We start from the raw sequence: 15,769 nt of genomic DNA on the forward strand, positions 1-15,769 counted from the left end.
AATAATCAGAAAAATGGTACAGAAAATGGATGGAGAATGTCTAAAAATGAATGAATGAATTATGATTTTGACTATGATGATGATGATCATGGTGAGGATTATTAATACGTACATACACACGAAATCTAATTTCATAACTATAAATTTAAAAAAATAGCAGTCTTAAAATAAAAATGGAACCAAAATAAAACAATGCTGCAATATCTTGAAAAAAATAATGCTGTGTGTCATATCTTGCAATAAAAAATGAAAAATAAAATGTACTTTAATGATAAGAGTACAAAAATGAAATTGAAAATTTAAAAAAATAATCATAGACCATGATTTTCATCACAAAAGTGAATCAGTTCTTTATTGGCTCACATTGAGACAAAAGCAAGCGAAGATGGGAGCAATTATCAAGTGTAGACGAACGCGAGGGTCGCTGGTGCCAATCCCGGTTTTACGCTTGCAAAAGCGCCCGCCGCCATTTTGTGTTGCGTCAGTCCTCCGCAGCGCCGCCGTTCTTGTGCAATGATTGGCGGCCATTCCCCAAAATCTCATTTGGAACTGAAATTGGCGCTTTGACAAAATTTAATACAGCAAAAAATAAAAATAAAAAATAAAAATGGGCCAACAGAGAAAAGAGATGGGGACTGTTTTTCCCCCTCTCCCGCCGCCGATTTCTCGATTTGCCATTGTTGACCTCTTTTATGACAATGACGTGTCCTGGTCCCTTTATGGCCGCCTTACATGTGACTAACCCTTCCCGTCAAAGTCTCACCAAAGGCGTGCCCGCATCCTCGCCAGTGGCTCAAACACACACGATGACGCCTATGCTTAGTTGCACAAAACTAATACAAACATTAAATATAAAAAAAAAAAGATTTAAAAGTGCTTATGTCAGCTAAGGTTTGCATGTTACACAAATGACAACGATCAATAAGTTACAAACGAAAAGTACTACACACAATATTCAAGCGACAAGGGAATGAAATGTTTCAAAATCTACCTCATAAGTCTAATAGAACGACCAATAACTCAAGGTGTTAATATTTAACTCACTATTTGGGTCATCTGATAAGTAAGTTATTAGAATGACCAGTAATATGACCCTGTGAGACTGACCAATAACTCGGGTGTAGCAGATGAACCAGTGCCTTGAACCAGTCAGTAAGTCATTAGAACGACCCATGACTCCAAACTTCTAATAAGTGAATTAGACTGATCGATACCATGAAGTTGTTACTGAGTTTTAGACAGACCAATAACTCAAGTGTAGCACATGCACCAATGCCTTGAACCAATCCTTATGTCATGAGAATGACAAATAACTCCAAACTGTCAATAAGTTCATTAGACAGACCAATAACATCAACTTGTTATTGAGTATTAGACTGACCATTAACTCAAGGGGAGCAGATAGACCAATGCCTTGAACCAGTCAGTAAGTCATAAGAATGACCAATAACTCCAAACTTCTAATAAGTGAATTAGACTGACCGATAACATGAACTTGTTAGTGAGTTTTAGACTGACCAATAACTCAAGTACAGCAGATGGATCAATGCCTTGAACTAATCACTCTGTCATTTCAATGACCAATAAATCCAAACTGTCCATAAGTTAATTAGACAGACCAATAACATCAACCTGTTAGTGAGTATTAGTTCTAATAAGTGAATTAGACTGACCAATATCATGAACGTGTTAGTTAATTTTAGACTGACCAATGACTTGAACCAATCAGTCTGTCATTGGAATGACCAATAACTCCAAATTGTCAATAGGTTCATTAGACAGACCAATACATCAACCTGTTATTGAGTATTAGACTGACCATTAACTCAAGAGTACCAGGTAGACCAATGCCTTGAACCAGTCAGTAAGTCATTCGAAAGACCAATTACTCCAAACTGTCAATTAGTTCTTATGACAAATAATAACATCAACACATTAGTGAGTATTAGACTGACCAATAACTCGAGTGTATCAGATGGACCAAAGCCTTGAACCAGTCAGTAAATGATGAGAATGACCGATAACTGTCAATAAGTTCATTAGACAGACCAATAACATCAACCTGTGAGTATTAGACTGACCAAAACCTCAGGGTGTAGTAGATGGACCAATGCCTTGAACCAGTCAGTAAGTCATAAGAATGACCAATAACTCCAAACTGTCAATACGTTCATTAGACAGACCAATAACATCAATGTGTTATTGAGTATTAGACTGACCAATAACTTGGGTGTAGCAGATTGACTAACGCCTTGAACCAGTCAGTAAGTCATTACGATGACTAATGACAGTTAATAAGTCAATTAAACCAAACAATAACTTGAACATGTTCAATAAATAAATTCCTTCTACCAGCTATTAGTACTAGACTAGAACCTTTGAGTATGTGTATTAGACCGACCAGAGACTGGAAGGTGTTAAAAAAGCAGCCCGCTCGTCGCGGAGTTGCCTCTCATACAGTACGTTAATGAGCACGTGCGAAGTACGCCGACGCGGAGAACGCGCGCGACTTCTCGGCATCGTCCGTCGACGCGACGACGACGTGCCCGCGGCTGCCCCCGTTGCGCGTTTCACGTGTGCAGAACAAACAAAAAAAAAGTCGACTTTTTATGTCACGGCGTGCCACGCCGCCACAACTTTCTCAGGATATTCCACGGTTTCCTTCCACTGCTCGGCGGCTTCCTGCGTGGGCGCGTCCGATCCTAGCTGGACCTGCGGGATTGTCAAGGAAGAAAAAAAATCACTGATAAATGGATTAGACCGAACAATAACAACGTGTAAGTGGGTGAAACCAACCAAAAACTAAAACTTGCTCTTCAGGCTATCAGACTAAACAACAACTCAAACCTTTACGTGTGTATTAAACAGATAAGTGACTAAAAATCGGTAGCAAAGAGATTAGACCGACCAGTAACTTCAACACGTAACCATATTAGACCGGCCGAGACCTCAAGTGGATTTCAGTAGTGATACACAAACATTTTACACCGAGTATTACCTCCAAAAATACTTACAGAAGCTCACTGTGTACAACCATCATGTTACCATTAAAATACAGTGACGTAGCGGGCCCAAATGTTCGTCGACTTCTTTCAATATTCTTGAAAAATATATTATCGCAGCCATAAAAATATTAGCACTGCTCTTAAATATAGGAAAATACAACAATGATTTGAAAGATGATTCACTTCAAATGTATAAAATTTGATAAAAAAAAATTTTTAAAAGAGGAAAATTATTTTTTATGTTGGAAATCTTGTAAATTTTGGCAGCACGGTGGATAAAGTTGGTAAAGCGTTGTACTCACAGTTCTGAGGACCTGGGTTCGATCCCGGCCCCCCAGTCTGGAGTATGCATGTTCTCCCAGTGCCTGCGTGGGTTTTCTCGGGGCACTCCGGTTTCCTCCCACATTCCCAAAACATGCAACATTAATTGGACACTCTAAATTGCCCCTAGGTGTGATTGCAAGTACGGCTGTTTGTCTCGACGCGCCCTGCGATTGGCTGGCAACCTGTTCAGGGTGTACCCTGCCTCCTGCCGGTTGACAGCTGGGATAGGCTCCAGCACTCCCCGTGACCCTTGTGAGGATAAGCGGCAATGAAAATGGATGGATGGATAAATTGCCCCTAGGTGTGCCTTGTTTGGCTCTACGTGCCCTGCGATTGGCTGGCAACCCGTTCAGGGTGTACCCCGCCTCCTGCCCGTTGACAGCTGGGATAGGCTCCAGCACTCCCCGTGACCCTCATGAGGATAAGCGGCAATGAAAATGGATGGATGGATGGATGAATTGCCCATAGGTGTGATTGCGAGTGCAGCTGTTTGTCTAGATGTGCCCTGCGATTGGCCGGGAACCCGTTCAGGGTGTACCCCACCTCCTGCCCGTTGACAGCTGGGATAGGCTCCAGCGCTCCCCGTGACCCTCATGAGGATAAGCGGCAAAAGAAAATGGATGTATGGATAATGCAGATTTCTTTTACCATACCACTAGAGGGAGCGCATGTACCACTTGTGGTCATCATACATTTCTTGCGTTTAGTTGCAATTCATATGTTACATGAAGAGTTTTTAGGACAATTTTTATGCGCACAAATGGACTTAATTAGTTCTTAAATCTTTTAAAATGTACATTTTATAAAATATTATTATTAATCATAAAATATAAAAATCACATTTTTTGATTAACACTACTCTGTTCCTGTATCCAGTGAATGAGTTTTAATCACTGCCAGCCCTCCCAGTACTCAGGGATCTTTGACGTGTAAATCCGTCAATGGCATCGAACGAGTTTATCATGGTGGCGGCACACAGCCAAGTATTTTTCCAAGGCGGTACCGGGAGCGAAAGGTTCGAGAACCGACCGCCGCACCTGTCCGACACACTGCTTCCTATTGACCGAGCCGCAGCTGAAGAGTTTGACCGCTAGCGCGCAGGCCGCCGGGTGCAGCGCGTCCAGTTCCAAGTAGAAGGTGGCGTCCCACTGGCACCGGCCCGCGTGGGCCTTCAGCGCTCGCGTCTTCCTCTTGTCCGGCGGCCGCTCGGGGGCGCGCATCTCCACGTGGGCGGCGTACGCTGCGCGAGAAAGACGCCGGTCAGGAAGTCGATTGAATTTGGGGGCGGGTGCGAAAACCCGAGTTACCCGGCGGGAGGGGCGAGGAGCCGGCCGGCAGGTTTTGGGCGGCGAGGACTCGGACTTGCAGGCGCCTGGAGACGGGCTGGAAGCAGGTCGCCAGGTGCAGCTCGCATCCTCCTGCCTGAGGAACAGTCGACTTCGGATGAATACGTCACCCCACCCTCTTTTTTCCCCCCGTAGTCCAGACCTCCTGGACTCCCCCCCCCCCTCCCCAAGCTTTAACGGAGGTCATTTTTTTTTTTTTTATCTCGGTGGTTTTGCAAGAACCAGATGGAAGCCATCAACTGCAGTGATTGCAACAAAATGGAGGCTTTGTGCGTGTTCTGGGCAGATTGAGGCGAGGACAAAAAAAAAGGATATAACGCCGATTTCCCGAGCGTACAAGCAGGTTCTGTTTTTCCCCCTACTTGCCACAAATTGCCCCCGTTTATGAACAGAAAAAAAATAATAACTTTTGTGTGCTCTCGATGTGCTTCGAAGTTGAATTAACAAACTTTGTGATACACAATCAAAGGATCGGGCCTCGCGCGCAGGTTAACAACCGGTAAATCCGGAATGTTCCCTCCCACGGGTAAGGAGACGGGGGGGGGGGGGGGGGGGTGAGTGTTTGGCGGCGACAGCTGCGCGGCGGGTCCGACCGCATTTCGCCGCAGCCCGGAATAGAACCGGTTTTACGAGGGAGGCCCGTCGTGAGCGATGATTAGCTGGCACGCGCTGCGCAAACAGTAGCCCGCAATCTGTCCCTGCCCGTGTGGGAATCTGGACCATCGTTTTTACAATTCAGATCGGATCCGGATTCAATTTGATCAAACTTCGTTTAAAATGTTGCATTTAAAAGTGGCATTTTCCACGTCGCATTTACACTGCTGTAAAAAGGGCAATCCAGATCAGATCTGGTTTAAGCTTCGTTTCACCGTCAAATTATATGCACACAAGTTCAGGGTGTACCCTGCGCTTCCTGCCCGTTGACAGGTGGGATAGGCTCCAGTACTCTCCCGCGACCCTCGTGAGGATGAGCAGCATATGTGCCAGGGTTTCACAAGACTTTCCATATTTTGGTGAGAGCGTAATCTGGATTCAATTTGATTGAGCCGGCATTTAAAATTTCACCAAAAAAATGTGGTGACTGGGCGGCACGGAAGCTCAGCTGGTAAAGAGTTGCGCCTCACAGTTCTGAGGACCCGGGTTCAAACCCGGACCTGCCTGTGTGGAGTTTACATGTTCTCCCCGTGCCTGCGTGGGTTTTCTCCGGGTATTCCAGTTTCCTCCCAAAATCATGCAACATTGATTGGACACTCTAAATTGCCCCTAGGTGACAGCTGCCCGTTGACAGCCGGGATAGGCTCCAGCGCACTCCCCGTGACCCTCGTGAGGACAAGCGGTAAAAGAAAATGGACGGATGGATAATTGGAAACTCTAAATTGCCCCTAGGTGTGATTGTGAGTGCGGCCGCTTGTCTCGATGTGCCCTGCGATTGGCTGGCAACCGGTTCAGTGTGTACCCCGACTCCTGCCCGTTGACAGCTGGGACAGGCTACAGCACACCCCGCGACCCTTGTGAGGATAAGCGGTAAAAGAAAACGGACGGATGGCTGTGGTGACTGACCGATCGACTGACTCCAAATCGAATCTTTGAACCGTTTAATGGGGTCTGCCGGGATCAGATCTGGCCCCGTTCCCATTTCGGCTACTCACGGAGGACTTTCCCGGGGAGCCGAGTCGCAGCCAGCGCTCCGTCTCCCGCGGGCCGAGCTGCCGCAGCGACAGGACGCACTGGGCCGCCGTGCGCTTCCTGGCGCCGCGCGTCTGCAGGCTCAGCCGCAGGGCGCCGCGTCGGAGGCTCTGCAGGCTCAGCGCGAACACGAAGGTCTCCATGAAGGTCGCGTCCTGGGCGAGGAGAGAGCGCAAAAGTCGACTTGGGGAAAAGGTCACGACCGCCGCGGAACAATTGCGGGAACAGTTGAGTGCACATCGCGTGTTAGCTTAGCAAACATCTGGATCACAAAGCTACGTTGACGCACCCATGCTGGAATTTCCAAAACAAATGTTTAAGGATCTCGAAAAAAAAAAATTCTCACACACGAGTGGTATTAAAAAATATATATTTTTTTTTCATAAACTTTGAAGTTAATCCGCTTTAGCCAATCAAAAAATGGAAGAAAGCCGTTAATGGAAAAGGCAAAAATGACAAATCCCAAAAATTGGCAATCATTTTAAACTGGACCGAGTGTAACTTTCACTTAAAATCTAGAAAAGTCCATCCCATCCATCCATTTCATTTTGCCGCTTATCCTCACGAGGAGTGCGCCGGAGCCTATCCCAACTGTCGACGGGCAGTACACCCTGAACCGGTTGCCAGACAATCGCAGGGCATGACACCTACGGGCAATTTAGAGGGTCCAATTCATGTCGCGTGTTTTTGGGACGTAAGAGGAAAACCAGAGTGCCCCGAGAAAACCCACGCAGGCACGGGGAGAACATGCAAACTCCACAAAGAAGGAGCCGGGATCGAACCCGGGTCCTCAGAACTGTGAGGCGGGTGCTTTACCAGCTGACCCACCATGCCGCCATCTCAGAATGTATTTTTTTAAACTTTAAAACGAATAAAAACCAATCAGAATCTTGAAAAAAGGAATTGCAGGAGTAGGCGCAATAATTAATACTTTAATAATTACATTTTGGGGAATTATTATTACAAAAAAAATCATCTTATGTGGACATTTGATACACAACATCAGGATTAAAATTTAGGAAAATTTCAGAAAAGAAAATTTATTTCGGAAATTTAGAAGAAAAAGAAAAAAAAAAAAGGACATTTTTCAAAAATGTCAAAAAAAAAGTTTTGCCCACCTGAGAGTATTCCTGGACGGAGGTCTTGAAGTGGACCGGTTTGGGCAGCGTGATGACACCTTTGATCCGGATCTTCGGCTTTTGCGCCGGGTTCACCGGCAGGTTGAGTTCTGAACACTGGGTGGGAAGAAACACACGAAAACTGGATCCACTTATTGAGACATTTTCACATTAGGGGCAGTGCCCCACCGGCTAGCGTCGGTGGCGCTGGGATCGTGTAAAACTCAAATATGTTTTTATCGGTGCCATCGAAGCATTTATCTGCGGAGAAAAATTTGCCATTTTATATTTTACGCGGTTCTGGCACGATCCAAAAGCCAGTTTACTGATTGCTCTTTACCGATGGAAGCGGCGCCATAGCCTTGAGAGCCTTTGAGCTTGGCGTTAGAGCGCCATTGTGTGCTTTGACGCACACTTCCCGGCGCTTCGCACAGAGGACCCATTGACCGGACGCACAAAGGCCGTCATTGTCCACCCCCGGTGTGGACCCGAACGCCGAAACCTTACCTGGACCAGGGTGATCCACACCTGCTCCAGCTCCTCCCGGTAGCTCAGTCGGACGCACAATCTCCCGAGGTCGTCGCCCGACTGTGGGAAAGATTCTGCAACGCCGCGGGAACGCAATGTTACCTCCGTGTCCGCATCGCGGGGCAGAAATACTCGCGCCCCATCAATTTTGCCTAGCGACCCGTGACGCCATCAAAAGACCGGAGTCAATGAATAAGACGATCAAATATGTATTTGTTCGTTTGTACCTGTGCTGCTTTTAATTGAGTCAGTGACGGAGGCCGGAGTGCTGAGGACGCTGGATGTGGAATCGAAACTCTGCAAATGAGAAATATGTATGTGTAATATTCCTGATAATATGTTTGAATTACAAAAACAAACATTCAGAGTCTGACCTTCAGGGAAGCACCGTAAGAGCTGTCGAGCTCGAACATGGACCGACTCAGTCGCTCACCGCCACCTGGAATCGGACGAAAAAGCAAAGACGGTGGAACTTCGGTTTTCAAACGAAAATTTCGATTTTGCATTTTTTGCATTAGGTAGGGGCAAATGGGCAAGTGCCCCACCACCTCCTGCAGATGGGTCTTGGATATCAAACCTTATTTATTTATTTTTTCGACTCATTTTTCCATCTTTTTGTTGTGCTATTTTGGAGACTAAAGTCGAGTTGTAAAATGCTGAATTACATTCGGGGCAACCAGTTGAGTGCCCCACAACATATTGCAGATGGCGCTTTTGCTATTTTCGGGATTTAAAAACCTCAACCATTTGCTAATTTGCATTAGGGGCAAATGGGGACGTGCCCCACCACATCCTGCAAATGGGACTTGGATGACAAAGCTTAATTTTTAATTTTTGTTTTTTTTATACAGTGGTTTTCAAACGTCTTGTTTTTCGAACGAAAATTTCAAGATTTTTTTTTTTTTTTTTTGCTTCGGTTTTCGTACGAAAATCGGTACTCGAACGCCCCCTAACAAAACCCGGAAATAACGTAACTCGTGCGGCGGTTGATTCGGTTTTCGGACAAATCGGTTCTCGAAGTGCCTTCTGGAACAGATTGTGGTTCGAGAACCGTGGCAACAACAACCAAAAACCTCATTCACATTAGGGGCAAGTGGGAAAGTGCCCCACCAAATGAAAATGTTATCTATGCCCGACCAGTTGGGGGGGGGACCCTCGTCCCTCGTGAATTCTACCTGGCAACAAGTGATGCTGCAAATGTTGTGTGTGTGTATATATATATATATATATATATATGTACATATGCTTTAATAGTTTTTAGTAGGTTTTGAAAACAAATTGCTAACTTGCGCCAGGGGCAAGATGGGAAGTGCCCCACTGCATTAGCGAGAGCAAGTAAGATTGGAGAAATACTCGTGCCCCACAAATATCTCACCCGATTAGTCGTTAGTACTTTTTGAGGGTCTTCTAACCTGAGCAGTTTTTATTTCTCCCGGCGTCTCGGGGGCTCTGGCTCGACGAGGCCCCCTGGGGACCGGCGGCGGGGGCCCGCAGCTCGGCCTTCCTCTGAGCGTACACCCAGCGGGCCGGACCTCGGAACACAAAAGAGCGGCGGAGGGAGGTCAGCGGGCCGAGCCGGCGGCCGCACGGAGAGAAGGCAAACGTCCAATTCTTGTCCAAACAGGACATCCTGCTCGCACCCGCGAGTCACGCCTCGATGACTTCGGAGCACAATTTCATCAAAGTCGGACCCGTTGAGGGCTTTGTTGGACCTGAACGCCTCATCGGTCATGTTTTTGGAGACTTTTTAAAATCTCTATCGTAAGAATAGTCGTAAAAATTTGGTAAAAACACAAAACACACACACACACACACACAAAAAAAGATTATCGTGGCTTAAAAAAACATCACATCAACCTATAATATATATATTTTTTAAATTCTGATTTGCATTAGGGGCAAGTAGCAAAGTGCCCCATTACATCCTGCAGATGACATTGGGGCGCAATTTTTTTTTTTTTAAACTATGATTGTACTCATCTGTATGTTGCGTTGTTTTAGAAACTTAAATAACTTGAAATTTCATCTGGGGCAACCAGTTATGTGCCCCGGAACATATTGCAGATGAGACTTGGATGACAAACCTGAATGTATTTTTTTGTTGTGCTGTTTTAGAAACTTCAAATACCTTTTAAAATGTTTAATTTCATATGGGGCAACCAGTTGATTGCCCCACAACATATTGCAGATGGCACTTTTGCTATTTTCGGGACTTCAAAACCTCAACTATTTGCTATTTTGCATTAGGGGCAAATGGGGAAGTGCCCCACCACCTCCTGCAGATGGGACTTGGATATCAAACCTTATTTATTCATTTTTTTCTACAAATTTTTCCATCTTTTTGTTGTGCTATTTTGGAGACTAAAGTGAGGTGAATTCTTGAAATACATTTGGGGCAACCACTTCAGTGCCCCACAACGTATTACTGATGGCACTTTTACTATTTTCAGGACTTGAAAACCTAAACGGTTAGCTAATTTGCATTAGGGGCAAATGGGGAAGTGCCCCACCACATCCTGCGAAGCGTCTCAAATGACAAACCTGAATTTATTTTTATTTTTTTACTAATATTCTCATCTTTTTTTGTGCTATTTTGGAGATGAAAATGAGTTATAAAATTTTGAATTACATTTGGGGCAACCACTTCAGTGCCCCACAGGTGGCACTTTTACTATTTTCGGGACTTGAAAACCTTAAACGGTTTGCTAATTTGCATTAGGGGCAAATGGGGAAGTGCCCCACCACAACCTGCAGATTAGACTTGGATGATAAATCTTAATTTTTTAATTAGTTTTTTACTCATCTTTGTCTTTTTGTTGTGCTATTTTGGAAACTAATGTAACTTTTAAAATGTTTAATTTCATTTGGGGCAAACAGTTGAAAACCTCAAGTATTTGCTAATTTGCATGAGGGGCAAATGGGGAAGTGCCCCACCACATCCTGCAAATGGGACTTGGATGACAAACCTGATTTATTTACTTATTTTTTCCTACTAATTTTTCCGTCTTTTTGTTGTGCTATTTTGGAGACTAAAGTGAGTTGAAAAATGGTGAATTACATTTGGGGCAACCGGTTGAGTGCCCCACAACATATCGCAGATGGCACTTTTTCAATTTTCGAGACTTGAAAACCTCAACGATTTGCTAATTTGCATTTGGGGCAAATTGGGACGTGCCCCACCACATCCTGCAGATGAGATTTGGATGACAAATCTTATATATATATATATATATATTTTTTTTTTTTTTACTAATGTTTTCATCATTTTGTTGTGCTATTTTGGAGACTTGTAAAATGCTGACTTACTTTTGGGGCAACCAGTTGAGTGCCCCACAACATATCGCAGATGGCACTTTGGCTATTTTCGAGACTTGAAAACGTCAACAATTAGCTAATTTGCATTTGGGGCAAATCGGGACGTGCCCCACCACATCCTGCAGATGAGATTTGGATGACAAATCTTATATATATATATATTTTTTTTTTTTTTACTAATGTTTTCATCATTTTGTTGTGCTATTTTGGAGACTTGTAAAATGCTGACTTACTTTTGGGGCAACCAGTTGAGTGCCCCACAACATATCGCAGATGGCACTTTGGCTATTTTCGAGACTTGAAAACGTCAACGATTAGCTAATTTGCATTTGGGGCAAATGGGGAAGTGCCCCACCACCTCCTGCAGATGGGACTTTTTTTTTCTTTTTTTGTGCTATTTTGTAGACTAAAGTGAGTTGTAAAATGCTGACTTACATTTGGGGCAACCGGTTGAGTGCCCCGCAACCTACTCCACATTGCACTGTTATTGAGAGTTAAAAAACACATTTTCATCTACATTTTTCACATCTCTCGAGCTTCCTCTTCAGGAATTGTCCATTCATTATATGAACCTGAACTTTTTTTTTTTTTTTAATGTTGTTCACTTAGGGAACAAAAAAAAAAAAAAAAACAAGCTCATTTGGCGCATGCGGGGGAAATGCCCAACGCCGAGCTTGAGGCTTTTTCTCAGAGCGTCTGGGTGGAGTCGAACAAGAATTGTCACCCCATTGCAATGTCTGCAGCGCCAAATGGAAAGCTGACCTCCCCCAAGGCTCAACGTGTTCTCCCGCTGTAATTTTGGGGTAATTTGCCCCCCCCCCACCCCCGTCCCCTATTTTTGACAGAAATGCCAGAAATCGCTACGTACCGGGCATGCCGTACTGGGGGTCGACGTACGTGGACGCCCCCGGCTGCACGTACGACGCCTTCAAGGTGGGCAGGACAAACGGGACTTCCTTGCCGTCGGCGGGCATCCGGGACAGGAGGTAGTCTTCGTCGACCCCCCACCTGTTGGGGGCTCCTGCGCCGCCGACGGGGATCTGTACGGCAACGCCTTCAAGGAACAAATGATTACGATTTCATTTCCCCCCATTTGCGTTATTTGGGTGGAGGGGCAAGTGGGAAAGTGCCCCACCAGTAACATAAAACGCGAGATGTGACCCGGAAAAATAATCCGACCTATTTCGCCGAACGCTGCCTGGAACTGCTGCGTGGCAAACGCCAATGTGACGGGAGACCTTCTTGCATATTTCACGTAGAAAACCGTATTTCATTTATTAATTAATATTATATGTGGGGCCTCTACTCCCCAAGAATGGCATCCGGCGTAAAAAAAAAAAACTGTGCCAAAGAAATCATCTGAGACGTTACGCTGCGGCGACCCCGAACGGGACAAGCCGAAAAAAACGTAATTAATATAATATGTACTTTTTAGGGTTTTTTGCCGCATTTTGAATGTGTTAATGAATTAGTAATATAAACAAATCATACTCAACACAATGTATTGTTAGCATCCAAAACCCATTTGAATATAAAAGTTGATTTTTTTCCGAGTTAGCCTTTTGATTGCTTAAAAAAATATGAAATGAGGATGTTATACATAAAAGTTACGAGCTTTACCATAGGACCAGAATTTAATAATAATAATAAAAATGTGACTCAATTTGCAGCAGAATTGACACGCCAGTCATCGCATTTGAACTCGCCCAACGTTGCCGCCAACCCTCTCCGTCATTTTTGTGCCCGGTGGGGCAGCGACGCCCCCTGCCCCGCGGCGGCGGCGTTTACCTTGCGTCTCCTCGGGCGCCTTCCATCGCTTTTCAGCGAGCCTCTTGCAGCAGTTTTTGATGCACTCCATGCCTGAAACAAGTCAACAATTACAAGTTTCCGCAAATACGTCGCTTGTAAGTTAGCATATTTCATAGGAAAAATATGATCTGTTTTGTGACACTGAATTCTGTTTTCCAAAATAAAAGTAGATGGATGCAAATGTCTAGATCAGTTGGGGTCAAACTCATTTTTTTCGCGGGAAAACATTTCTAGTTACGATTTCACTCAGAGGGCCGTCATCGTGAAACGTGAAATTTATGAACTGCTTTTGGAATCAGAAATCGAGTGTGACGGGTTTTTCAACCATTGTTCATGTTTGGTAGCAAAAATATCTCAACGTTATTGTTTATGATATATGACGATTTTAAATGTTGAGACATATTTTCAAAAGAATCACTGATTTTGACATTGGTGATTTGCCTTCGCGGGCCACATGAAATGATGTGGCGGGCCAGATCTGGCCCCCGAGCCTCCAGTTTGACACCCGCGGCCAAGCTAATCGGTTAGCTTTCACGGAGAGCGCAGAAGGTCGGACAATATTTATTACTGAGAGGCTAAAATTACAAACATTCGGGCAATTTTAATTTTAGCAAAGTCTCTAAACGACTGATCGATTTTCATCAATTTAATCATCGATTTGCCGTTTATTAATCATTGCGCATAAAACTTGTCTACGTTAGTAGCAGTAATATCTACGTGAAATGTTGGGCCTTTTATCGTTGATTATTAAAATAGTAATATTAGTTATATGTGGGCGGCACGGTGAATCAGCGAGTAAAGCGTTGCGCCTCACAGTTGTGAGGTCCCGGGTTCGATCCTGGACCCGCCTGTGTGGTGTTAGCATTAACATTAATTGGACACTCTAAATTGCCCGTAGGTGCGATTGTGAGTGCGGCTGTTTGTCTCGATGTGCCCTGCGATTGTCCGGCGACCAGTTCAGGGTGTACCCCGCCTCCTGCCCGTCGACAGCTGAGATTGACTCCAGTGCTCCCCCCGACCCTTGTGAGGATAAGCCGGTAAGAAAATGCATGGACAGATGGTTATATGTGAATAAAAATCTTGTTTTGCTGTCTATGACTAATAATTCTTTAATTTAAAAAGAAAAGAAAAAAAAACAACTTCAAGTAACTAACAAATGACTGTTTGCATGTACATGTAACAATTATGTCTGTCATATCTGCTGACATCAAAGTAATAGTACAATAAAAGTTTGAATTCATAGACGCCTTTCACTTTCCGTGAGTTCAGTTTCAAGAGCGGCGGAGAAGGGAAAGTGGAAGAAGGTCGAGGCCGGTCACGAAAAGGAAAAGGAAGGGAAGTCGCCGGGCGGTAAAAGAAAGAAAAAGATGGTCAGATGAAGATGAAGATGAAGATGAAGGAAAAGTCCAAATCTTACCCGGACTGGGATTGTGTGTGCGTTTTCATTGAAGGCTTCTTGTTGTTGATGTTGTGGCGGCTCCAAACCAGTCGAGCCGACGAGAGAGTGACGAGAAATGTCAGCCGGTTCATGTTTGCGCTCCTCCTTCCTCCTCCTCCTCCATTCATTCGTCCCCCCCCCCCCTCACCCCCCATCCTATAAAAGCATCTTTTTATCCTGTCGTCGGGAAAAGTGGAGGCGTCTTGTGTTGTGGGACTCGGTACTAAGTACTGCTCACTACTGCAATACACAAATTTGAAAGGTCAAAAAAGGTTCCTGCTGGTGAAATTATTGCCTTTTAATTCAATTGTTCTGCTCGTTTTTGAAGTTCAGATATATCTTGAATTTGCTTTTTTTGTATTTCGATATTTCTTCTTCTTCTTTTCTTTTCGGCCTGTCCCGTTTTGGGGTCGCCGCAGCGTGTCATCTATTTCCATCTAAGCCTATTATCTATCTATCTATCTATCTATCTATCTATCTATCTATCTATCTATCATCTATCTATCTATCTATCTATCTATCTATCTATCTATCGATCTATCTATTTTTATTCAAATTGTTATAACTTCTCCCAAAATATAGCTGTCAAGTTTATTAAAAAAAAAATATATATATGTAAAAAAAATAAATCAGTATAATCATTATGTACTACATATGCATCTTTACATTAATTTAAAAGTGGATAACATACTTTGTATTTTACGATGAATAAATTTTATATTGTTTTGATGTCAAAAATTATATATTTTATGAATAAGATTTATATTTAAATAATTTACAATTATTTCCAAAATAAATGTTGTGATTTAACAATATTTGAAAAAGATCTGTATCTTACATATTATAGATTCCCTAGTTTAAAAAAAAGGTATTTAATAATTAAAAACATGTAATTTTATGTATGATACATTTTTACGTTATAGAAATATAATTGTATTTATAGATACATACTACTCCTCCATATATGCACAAATTAATGACAACAGTGCTGCTACTACATACATATAATACATGTACATATACATAAGTCGTAAAACTAAATTTGACAATTGAATTATGATTCTGACTGAAAAATATTTGACGTAGTTTACGCAATTTGGGGAGCAATCACTTCGCAAGCTTTTTTCCGAGACTTTCCTTCCTCAATGCTTTAATCTTTATTTCATTTAAAAACCATTTTAAATATCCGACCAATGTTAC

At 43.5% G+C, this 15,769-nt stretch overlaps 1 protein-coding gene across 2 annotated transcripts; it reads right to left on the minus strand.

Annotated features, from left to right (window-relative positions):
* Nucleotides 1-342: 342 nt before the first annotated feature.
* LOC133513748 (tandem C2 domains nuclear protein) lies at nt 343-15,053 on the minus strand. Of its 2 annotated transcripts, XM_061844799.1 has the most exons (12): nt 14,549-15,053; nt 13,111-13,182; nt 12,191-12,376; nt 9,420-9,539; nt 8,382-8,446; nt 8,235-8,304; nt 7,987-8,081; nt 7,480-7,596; nt 6,325-6,516; nt 4,637-4,751; nt 4,367-4,569; nt 343-2,712 (listed from the first exon to the last, which is right to left on the minus strand). In XM_061844799.1, the coding sequence occupies exons 2-12, from the start codon at nt 13,178-13,180 to the stop codon at nt 2,608-2,610; spliced, it is 1,338 nt and encodes a 445-aa protein (XP_061700783.1). In that variant the 5' UTR covers nt 13,181-13,182; nt 14,549-15,053; the 3' UTR covers nt 343-2,607. The 2 variants fall into 2 exon arrangements, with proteins under 2 accessions (XP_061700783.1, XP_061700784.1); XM_061844800.1 differs by lacking the exon at nt 9,420-9,539.
* Nucleotides 15,054-15,769: the final 716 nt, after the last annotated feature.

The sequence above is a fragment of the Syngnathoides biaculeatus genome, chromosome 15 (genome assembly GCF_019802595.1).
Source record: "Syngnathoides biaculeatus isolate LvHL_M chromosome 15, ASM1980259v1, whole genome shotgun sequence".
Lineage (NCBI taxonomy): Eukaryota > Metazoa > Chordata > Actinopteri > Syngnathiformes > Syngnathidae > Syngnathoides > Syngnathoides biaculeatus.